We start from the raw sequence: 10,856 nt of genomic DNA, 5'->3' as shown, positions 1-10,856 counted from the left end.
GTAAGAGGATAGATTAGGGACGGGGAGATAGGGAAAGGTATTTTGTAGGGTGACGGGGAGGGAAGATGCTCCCCTGAGGTTTTGTTTGGGGTTTATGTTTAGTTTAATTAGTTTAATTAAAAATACCATTATCTGAGTATGTACGTAAATTATGAGTTGTAAAGAATGAATGGTATTGAAGATAATAAATTATTTTTTATTAAAAAAAAATAAAAAAATAAAAAAAAATAGGCTGTAATAGGTTTCACGTTCCGTTTGTTGTTTTTGTATTTATTAGTTATTTCATGTATCGTTCCGCTTTTTTTCTTCATTAAAGACATGAGTAACCACCACGCTGCATTTCGGTCCGACTCTCATTCAACAAACGAAGAACGTCGTTACAGCCCCAGGACCAGCTTGCTTTGAGAGCTCTTCTCCAGGTGTATTTCTCTGTAGGTGATGGCTTTGTTATGGAAGGTTTGGGAATTGCTTCTTTTTAGGTGGTTGTAGAATTTAACAGCTCTTTTCTGGATTTTGATAATTAGCAGGTATCGCCCTAATTCTTCTCTGCATGCATTATCTGGTGTCATATGTCTATATATACAGTGTTGTAACCATATGCAAATAGTTAAAGTACAAAGGGAAAAATAAATTAACATAAATATGGGTTGGATTTACAATGGTGTTTGTTCTTCACTGGTTGCACTTTTCTTGTGGCAACAGGTCACATCTTGCTGCTGTGATGGCACACTGTGGTATTTCACCCAGTAGATATGGGAGTTTATCAAAATTGGGTTTGTTTTTGAATTCTTTGTGGATCTGTGTAATCTGAGGGAATTATGCGTCTCAGCTATGCTCATACATTTGGCAGAAGGTTAGGAAGTGCAGCTGTTTCCACCACATTTTGTGGGCAGTGTGCTCTCTGTCTACCTCTTGCTCTCTCTCACACACACACGCGCACACACACACACACACACACACACACACACACACACACACACACACACACACACACACACACACACACACACTAAAGAGGAATTTGGCTGGTGATAATTAATTATAATTTATTACATTTCTATAGTGCTTTCAATAGAATCTCAAAGCCTTTTAAGAGCAAAAAACAAACAAGCAATATATCATGACGGTTCAACCAATAGAGGGCGAATCTTTGAAAGCTCCATCCTCTGAAGATAGAGAGGGTCAGTTCATGGCTTGAGCAAAGGGAGCTGGACAGAAGATGGGGATGGAGTCTGCTGATGATCTTGTAGAGGGCAAGTCTGGGAACCAGCCTGTCTTATAGCCTCTTCCAGTCTGTGTAGCACCACTTGGCTAATGCCTCAGCAGCTCTGGATGCCAGAAAGCTCGCCACTCAAAGTTCAGTATAGTAGCCAGTTGTCCTCAATACGAACCCTCTGCCTCTGGTATAAGCAGCCCACTCTAACCATTTGATTCCCGTCCCTCACTGCTGCTGTTGTCATTGACCATCGACCCAAGCCTGTTCTCGTTCTCTCTCCCTATCTATGTACTGTGCCTCACCTTGTTATGGAAACACAGTGGCACTCCAACTCTCACCTCGTTGTGAATGAACACCATCAAAGGATTATGGTGGCGTGTTTACTACTATAGCATACAACGGCACCACTTGATTGATACCCTCCTGTTTTAGATGGTATTGTCAACAGCATAACAGAGATTATTACCAGACAGGCGACAGAAGTAGACTACAAGTAGGTTAATTTAGGTTATGTAAATTATAGATGGCACACACAATCTGTCAACACCATCATCATGCCCCTGTTGGGTTGTTGACTATGTCTTGTGTGTGTGAGGGGGGTTCCTAGCACTGCGCACTGACCGCCCACTCTCATTGGCCAGCCCTGCGCATAAAGCAACGCTATTGGCTGGAGAAGTCTACTTCAAGACAACTCCAACTATCGCTATCTTCAGAAAATCAACATTGAACGTAAACACTCGAGACAGACCTAAACTGACAGGAGCTATACATCTTGTGTTCTGAACGGACATTTCGATTTTACTTGACGATTTTTAATTGCCTTGCATAATGAAGTTTGTCAGATTCCTGATGAAGAACGCTGCTTTGGCCAACGTGCCAAAGCATATTGACCATTTCTCTAAATTCTCACCATCACCTTTGTCTATGAAGCAATTCTTGGATTTCGGTGAGTAGAATACAAACTCAACGGCATAATTTTGAATTCCAATGCCATGATGTTGCTCAGCAAATAATTCGAGCGCACAATGTTTCAATATTAATTTCAACGTCGTGCACACTGATAGAGCGATATCATTGTATGTTTTGTAGGCTTGCAGAGTAACACATGGTAGGAAATGTAAAGAAAATGGTAATTAAACCATACAAGACATAGGGGTATAATCTAAATCTAAACTACAACACTGACTATGGTAATTAGATATCCTTTTTCAATATGTTTACACTGACTTGTCCCTTGTGCAAACAATACTACCTACGGATGTAGGCTGGTTCAAGTTTGACCACAAGCAGCAGTCGCATGTACTGAACATGTTTACGTAAGGAAACGTGGTTGTTCCAGCAAGCCACTCATACTGTGTAAATATAGACTACAACGTTACCATGGTTTTCAGTAACGATATGAGATACTGAAGGAATAGGCAGAAGCCTGTCTGGCCATAGTTTGGCATGTACAGGTGATAATGAGGATAAATAATAGCTATTATTATTATTACACAATTGCTTTGATATATCCTCAAGCACTTTTGCTCTAGCTTATCTAACTTTGACACCGACCATCTCCAGGTTCTACAAATGCCTGCGAGAAGACATCCTTCGCCTTCCTCAGACAAGAACTCCCCGTCCGGTTGTCCAACATCATGAAAGAGCTCAACCTCTTGCCGGACCGGTTGTTGACCACACCATCGGTGCAGCTGGTGCAACGCTGGTAAGAGACAGCTAGAGCAATCAGAAACCTATCCGAAAACGTAAACTTTTAACGGGACAGTAGCATATATTGTCGCCCTCTATATACTATAATCGGGATATGTTGTGCCACAGTGTCAGCACAAACGTGTTTATTGTTTGCAGAATAGCGCACATACCCGGGGTTTGATTAAGCAACGTTGTTGTCATGGTCATTTGGCCATTGCATAGCTCTAGTGTCCCAGCTGTGCGCCACTCACTCGCGCTGTGAACTTTGTCCCAGTTCCCTCCCTCCCCTCGTTGTTTTTGACTCAGTGTTGTCTTGGCAGGAACAGTTGAAACGGGGGGAGTACAGTAGCCTACGTCTCTGACCGCTCCGCGCACTCCAGAGTGCGAAAGGGGAACTTCAAGTGCAAACTGTACCATTGCACTTGTGTAATAGCCAATGGAAGTATATTATTGCACTTTGGGTTTTGATGAAGGAAGTCACAAAATACCTTTACAGGAAAAAAATAAACGGCTGAAATCTGATGTTTTAGAATGTGCATTGGAATGCCAGAACTCAATTTGATCATGTTATTGCACTTCTACGGTATAACATGATTTGAATCCGTATGGTATTATTTGGTGTATTTTCTTGGTATGACAGAGTTTTATGACCAGAGGTGTCCACCGATAACACATCGAGCACATCGGGCGTGTACGTAGCTCTGTAGGATGTTTATGCCAATGGGCTGAATGATGAAACGTGTCTCCAGTTTGCGCGCCCCGGCTACAAACGGGAAGATGTTTTTCTTGCACGTGGCTGCGAGAGCACACGTTCCAAAAGTAGCTGTGTACTGCTGTGTTGTAACGATCTGCCTCTGGTGGAGTCGGGAAGACGTAAAATGAACGTTGCTGTGAGCAGGGAACATCACACTGAACCCGGAGAAAGACTTTCAAACGAAGAAAAAACACACTTCCCTTATTCCTGAGGTGAACAATTTGATTTAGTGGCCATAGTTAGATCACCATTATATTTACACATAGCTCTAATTACACATCTAGTCAATTGGGATTGATCATCTAATAATCTAACAGCTGTGTAGCAAACGGTAATATAATGTGTTGTGTCAATTTGTACTGCCATCATTAATATGATAACTGGCACATGATAGATAGTAGGTTCCCGCTATATAAAAAAGACACAGTGCGCTGCCCTGATATGTAATCTTGTTTTCCCTTGGAGGCAGGTAAAGGAAGTGGTTGGAGCTGGGGGTGGAATGTTCTTGGCATACTGCCCTCTGATTGGTGGAGGAGAGGGGCTGGGACTGCGGAGTTCCCATCTCTTGTTGTGTGGAGGTCAGATAGGGGTAGCTAAAAAGTGTTCCCCCGACACACAAACAGGAGTGAACCACACCCAAAGTGACAGGGACAGGGATGCAGGAATGGCACCTAACTGGTCCAAAAGCCAACTGGAAAATTACCAGTGCAAAAGTACCTTCCCTATCTACTATCAGTCTCTTTTGACAGAGCCTGAGACCCAATAGCCTTTGGCTTTACTATTGCGAGTCAATGTTTTTTTTTTTCATCTCAGTATTTAAACAAATGTTGACGATGGCTGTTTGATTGTAACGTGGCAATACCAAGGTCACCTAATCAACTCTTCCTTCTCTCTCTCCTAGGTACATCCAAATACCAAGGTCACCTAATCAACTCTTTCTTCTCTCTCTCCTAGGTACATCCAAATACCAAGGTCACCTAATCAACTCTTTCTTCTCTCTCTCCTAGGTACATCCAAATACCAAGGTCACCTAATCAACTCTTCCTTCTCTCTCTCCTAGGTACATCCAAATACCAAGGTCACCTAATCAACTCTTCCTTCTCTCTCTCCTAGGTACATCCAAATACCAAGGTCACCTAATCAACTCTTCCTTCTCTCTCTGCTAGGTACATCCAAATACCAAGGTCACCTAATCAACTCTTTCTTCTCTCTCTCCTAGGTACATCCAAATACCAAGGTCACCTAATCAACTCTTCCTTCTCTCTCTCCTAGGTACATCCAAATACCAAGGTCACCTAATCAACTCTTCCTTCTCTCTCTCCTAGGTACATCCAAATACCAAGGTCACCTAATCAACTCTTCCTTCTCTCTCTCCTAGGTACATCCAAAGCCTTATGGAGATCCTGGACTTCCTCGACAAGAGCCCAGACGACCACAGTGTCTTGGAATCGTAAGTTTGCACCTCCATATTGTGGTCCTGCGTGGCTCAGTCGGTAGAGCAGTAGAGCATGGCATTTGCAATGCCAAGATGGATGAAGGGTTTGATTCCCACTGGGGCCATCCGTACATGAAATGTATGACTTCACTGTAAGTCGCATTGGATAAAAGCGTCTTCTAAATAGCATATACTAACTCAGAAAAACTAGCTGGTTATTTTTTTTGGGGGGGGGGGATTGTTAAAGACTCAGATTGACAGCCCCCTTTCTCTCCCTCTCTCCAGGTTTGTTGAGTCCCTGGAGACCATTAGGAACAGGCACAATGATGTGGTGCCCACTATGGCGCAGGGCGTCATCGAGTACAAAGACTCCTTCGGCCAGGACCCGGTCACTAGCCTGAACATCCAGTACTTCCTGGACCGATTCTACATGAGCCGTATCTCCATCCGCATGCTCATCAACCAGCACAGTAAGTCCCGCCTCTGAGGTCACAGGCATTCCACATGGATTAGTTCAAAATAAGCTTGTCAGTTAAAGCTATCTGTTTATTTTCTAACATAGTTTAGGGGATGTGTTTTTGGGACTTGCCAACCTCTCACCAATTCCAGGGGAGCAATTCTTAGAAAATAGCTGTTGCTGATGGTTGACAGGGATTCGCCTATATCAGTTTGGCCTTGACCAATCCAGTTCCCCTTAACTGAACCTGCAACTCAAGCAGAAGGCAATGCAACAATTTGGCCCTGGCATTAAACAAGCCGTTTGAAGCTGAGATTAATGCTTACACTGTTCGTCTTGACACACATCCAAGTAGTGTTCTAATTGTGCTGGCAACCAGTTATACAAGGGTTGTAATGGAAAGACTGGCAGAGGTGCTTGCACATGCTGAGCTAGATTCTTTTTGACCGTCTCAGCCCGGAGGCTTGACTATAAGACAGGAAATAGGGTTGTTAAGAGAATAAAGAACACATTTTACTCGTTTTTGCCTCTAGAATTTATCCAACTGTAGTAGGATAAGTAGTGTCCATGCTGTGCTATGGGTACAGCGTTTTGTGTTGTCAGCTCTTATGCAACCAATGAAAAACAGGTTCAAACTGCTCTTAGAGTTTGGACCACTTTTTTCCCACTCCACCCACCTCAGCCCTATTTGTCCAAGGTCATTCAAACAGAACTGGGCCTTGCCGGTACTCTCCTGCCCAGTCTTTGCCTTTTTCAATCATTCACCGAAACATTTTGGACTTGGTCCACCACATGTAACAGTCTAACTCTTCCCCCCCCCCCCCCCCTTTTCCTCTCCTCCTCCCCTTGTCCCCGTTTTCTCTGCAGCACTTGTTTTCGACGGGAACACCAACCCAGCCCACCCCAACACCATCGGGTGCATTGACTCCCTGTGTAATGTCACTGAAGTGATTCGAGGTTAGAGAACCTTTGGGGCATTGGGGCTTGCTCATTAAATTGGTCTAAGGTGAAAATGAGGTGTTCGGGTGATAGAAAGACCCAGTTTTTGAAGTGCTTATTCTGTTTATTTGAAGCCGATAACTCACAAAGAGTGGCTCTGTCTACATTTGGCTATCATGTTCATTTTTGTTTGCGGAGTGACAGCCGGAAACAGCTAATCACATTTCTTTCTTTCCTCCTCCTCTCTTTCTCTCCAGATGCGTTTGAGAGCGCCAAGATGCTCTGTGAGCAGTACTACCTCGGGGCCCCTGAGCTGGAGCTAAGGGAGATGAACTGTAAGCAGAGCAGGCCTCTATACACCCTCACCCTTAATGTGAATTTGAAGAAAAAAAACTCACACATTATCTTAAAAGCTAAATAGCGTGACATGCGGTACATTAGTAGCTATTAATAGGGAAATAAACCGATGCACCTATGGGGATTTCATAGTCTGTTATTATTTCCCTTTTCAGCCAACAATGTCAGAGATCCAATCCAGATCTCTTATATCCCCTCCCATCTCTACCACATGCTGTTTGAACTCTTCAAGGTGAGTCTGTGTAATGATATCTTAAAACTCAAAGTGGATGATGGGGAGAACATTGGCTGCATGACTTTAGGGCAGTAATATCAAATTATGATGGCGTGTGGTCAGATGTCATGTGTTGACAAGTACCTGAACAGTCTCTTTTGATGTCCACCAGAATGCCATGAGAGCTACAATTGAGACCAATGAAGACAGCAACAACCTCCCACCCATCAGAGTCATGGTGGCCCTTGGCGGAGAGGATCTGTCAATCAAGGTGAGTGGCAGGGCAGACTTCCAATCACAGCGCTCATCTAGCCTTGCGGGAATTAGAATCAAGATTTTACCTTTATTTAACTCGGCAAGTCAGTTAAGAACAAATTCTATTTTCAATGACGGCCTAGGAACAGTGGGTTAACTGCCTTGTTCAGGGGCAGAACGACAGATTTGTACCTTGTCAGCTAACCTTCTGGTTACTAGTCCAACGCTCTAACCACTAGGCTACCCTGCCACCCCAAGATGATGAGAGAACTGGGGACAAAGTGTAGAACTGTTGGAAACTCGGTTAAAAAAAGTGAACATTTCTAATCCCGTTAAACTCCATGAAACCGCAAAACAACAAACCCAAAATAGAACCAACACATACGCCTGTGTGACCTCTAACCGTAAACCCAATCCTGTTATTCAATTGAACTCCCTCATTGCGTAACCACTACAAATCCTTATTTGAATCAACCCAACGGTTTGTAAGAGAAAGAGGATGCTGGCTGTAATGTTGTGCCACAGCTTAGCTCTCCTCTATTGTGCCCTCCGCCTAGTTCACCCCCTAGTACAGCCTTGATTGAGTTATCCATGGCATCATTCTCATCAAGAGCCACTTAAGCCATGCTCTCATTAACAGGATTGGACAAAGTATGTTTAGCCATATTTAGTAAGGGATGAACTACAGCTGCTATTGGCTGGTGTCGTTAACCTTTCCCCCAATTAGAATCGTAGCAGTAGTGAATGTGAAACTATGGCTGTCTCAATGAATTTGATCCACCTCCACCAGGTCCATCTGCTCACCTCTGCACTCGATGCCTTGATTATTCCTAATGACCATAGCATTTTCTTCTTTCTGGCCCGATGTTCTCTCTGGCATTTGTGTTCATGTATTCTTGCCCCAATATATATAGTGTTAATCAGTGATAACTCTACTTAAATGGACCCAGATTGTCAATAAATGGGTGTGAGCGTAATCTGTGTGTAATCTCGCTCTCTTTCTCTCTCTTTTTAGGTGATGGATAGGGGTGGTGGTGTCCCCTTAAGAAAGATTGAGACGCTCTTCAGCTACATGTACTCCACAGCTCCCAGACCCGACTTCGGTGACAATCAGCGGGCCCCACTGGTGCGTGATACATACACATCTACTTATATAACCTCACAGAACCTAAAAACGCACAGAAGCCATACTTACGACTAGATGACCTTGTTTTTTGTTGCAGTATTTCTGTACCTTGAGACCGAAGATCCTATATTTTTAACCGTGCTAATAGTTCCAACTATGTCAATGTATTTTCATTAGCTGTAACATTTTCCCCTGTTGTGTGTCCCTCCAGGCTGGTTTTGGCTATGGGCTTCCCATTTCACGCCTCTATGCGCGTTACTTCCAGGGAGACCTGCAGTTATACTCGATGGAGGGTCACGGTACCGACGCTGTCATTCACATGAAGGTAAGAGGCAACTACCTACTACCTCCTTATACAGCTCAGATACTAATAACCTGTCAAGTTGTCACATTCCTAGACATGATAATCACTAACTCTATCTTCTATCCCCCGCTCTCTCCCTCAGGCATTGTCCACAGATTCAGTGGAGAGGCTTCCTGTGTTCAACAAGACAGCTCTGAAACACTACAAAGTCAACTTGGAGGCAGATGACTGGTGTGTTCCCAGTAAAGAACCGCTGGACCTGGCCATATACAGAGTCGCCAAGTGAACTTTGACCGTTTCAATTACCTTATGCCCTAAGGAGAGAGAAAAAGGGCCAAATCTCAATGGGACCGAATGTTGACGTGGTGGTGGGGGAAAGACGTTACGACCAATCCTGGAGGAGATCTAGAAGAGAATAATCTTCTGATTGCACAGCTTTAAAACCCCTAGTGGTTTCCTGTTTCAGGAAGTGGGTGAACCAACTCACTTCCTGTCCCCACTAAAGTTGTGTTCCTAGGAGGGGGGGGGGGGGTTCAGGGAGAGGGGACCGAACCAGTTGCCTAAGAAAGGCCATCTTCCAAAGTGCAAGTGATTGTAGATCTCAAATTAAATTGCTCCCCAAATACGAGTAGTCTGATCTGTATGCTCCATCCCACACCAAGGCCCTTAGCGGGAGCCTCCTGTCCCGCTTACAACACCTGGATTTGGGGTTGACAGTGGAGGGGAGCATGAAAGTGAAGGAGGGGTGGCGGAGAAGGAGAAAGACCAAGGCGGAAGTGGGAGATCTTGTCATTCCGGTAGAACATGGGATCGACCATTTCAGAGTTGAGAAGGTACGTGGTCATGACGGTATTCACTGTGAAGAATAGCCACTTCATTTGAGTGTCGTTTCAGTGGAGGTCGCATCATTTCAAATCCTTATCAGAGTATGGAGAACACACATAAAGGGGGTGTTACTTATCAGTTATCATTGTTGTAAAGCACGGTGACAGCCAGCGACTGGTTAGCCTTGTTGGCACCTCCCTTTGTTAGTCAGATCAGCCATGTCCAGTTATAACCTGTTATGAAGGTTGAAGTTGTAGCAACATAACTACTCGACTGTATCACATAGTATGTGAAACGTGTGTTAAATTTCATGAGTGCCTATTGCCAAGTGGCCCACATTTCAAACATCAAACATTCTAATGTCCTTGATAAGTGCCTATGAATGCAGACAGAACATTGTTCACAAATATTAGCCAATTGGTCATTGTTTTCCTGGTATAAAAATCCTTTATTGTATGTGGACCTACTTTTGTTTGGATTGGTCAGTGAGAAAAATGTATACGCAACATTGTTTTCTTTCCATTAGCTTGAACAAAATGTCCAAAACGCGAGCAAGTGCAGACAGCCGACTGTGTAGTTTGTAATTGTGTTGGATGGAATTCCTTGCCTGTGTGACTAGCTTGAGGTCGAAGAAAATGTGGAGATGTATTTCCTAAGATGGACGACTGCACTATAGAAGTTTGTTAATGGTATTACCGTAGTGACAGTTTGTCCTGCTTTGCAATAGCGTGAACACTATTGGTCCAGGTGTGTGCGCATCCCTAATTGTAGCTGACCCAGTATCTTCTAATCAAGCCAAAACACCAGTTTGGTTTGCATTATACTTGAATTGAACAAAATGTACATTTCAAATGTCTTATTTTTAGGAATAAAGTGATTATGTAAAATGATGTCAAATAATGAAGTTATTTTTCTTTGTTGTCTTGATTAAATAACAAACACATGAATGAACAACAACTGTGGCAGTAGTTCGATGCTGTACTTCACAGCTAAGGTCAAAGGTCAGTCATATCTGCTAAATAAGCAGCCTTTAGGCCAGCGTAAGCATTTATGACTGAGTTAAGGTCAACGTTGTGACTTGCTGTGTTGATCCAGAGTCAGTCTCAGCATTTCAGCTCTACTGCCTGATCTTTCTCGAACAGTTAAACATATGCATGCTATCAGAAAACAAGGGGCCGGTATGGAGAGAGCCTGCTGCAGGAAGCAATCAATCTTAACCCGTCAGGCGGCGCCCTTGGAACCAATCAGAGAGGAGAGCACAGCCCAGCTTTATGTAACTGTC

At 43.6% G+C, this 10,856-nt stretch overlaps 1 protein-coding gene across 1 annotated transcript; it reads left to right on the top strand.

The window, feature by feature from the left end:
* Positions 1-1,908: 1,908 nt before the first annotated feature.
* LOC135553955 (pyruvate dehydrogenase (acetyl-transferring) kinase isozyme 2, mitochondrial-like) lies at positions 1,909-10,464 on the top strand. The gene is made up of 11 exons (XM_064985917.1): positions 1,909-2,162; positions 2,780-2,921; positions 5,041-5,112; positions 5,383-5,567; positions 6,422-6,511; positions 6,751-6,828; positions 7,006-7,082; positions 7,237-7,335; positions 8,335-8,445; positions 8,657-8,770; positions 8,892-10,464. Exons 1-11 carry the CDS (start codon positions 2,045-2,047, stop codon positions 9,033-9,035), a joined length of 1,230 nt encoding a protein of 409 aa, XP_064841989.1. The 5' UTR covers positions 1,909-2,044; the 3' UTR covers positions 9,036-10,464.
* Positions 10,465-10,856: the final 392 nt, after the last annotated feature.

The sequence above is a fragment of the Oncorhynchus masou genome, chromosome 14 (assembly GCF_036934945.1).
Source record: "Oncorhynchus masou masou isolate Uvic2021 chromosome 14, UVic_Omas_1.1, whole genome shotgun sequence".
NCBI lineage: Eukaryota > Metazoa > Chordata > Actinopteri > Salmoniformes > Salmonidae > Oncorhynchus > Oncorhynchus masou.
This window is presented reverse-complemented; position numbering and strand designations above follow the sequence as displayed.

What these genes read in the sequence shown, in the direction of transcription:
- LOC135553955 (XM_064985917.1), top strand. Translation starts at nt 2,045, where the DNA reads ATGAAGTTTGTCAGATTCCTGATGAAGAACGCTGCTTTGGCCAACGTG. An exon ending in GAGAGGATCTGTCAATCAAG is followed by an intron (nt 7,336 to 8,334) that starts GTGAGTGGCAGG and finishes CTCTCTTTTTAG; the next exon opens with GTGATGGATAGGGGTGGTGG. An exon ending in ACAATCAGCGGGCCCCACTG is followed by an intron (nt 8,446 to 8,656) that starts GTGCGTGATACA and finishes GTGTCCCTCCAG; the next exon opens with GCTGGTTTTGGCTATGGGCT.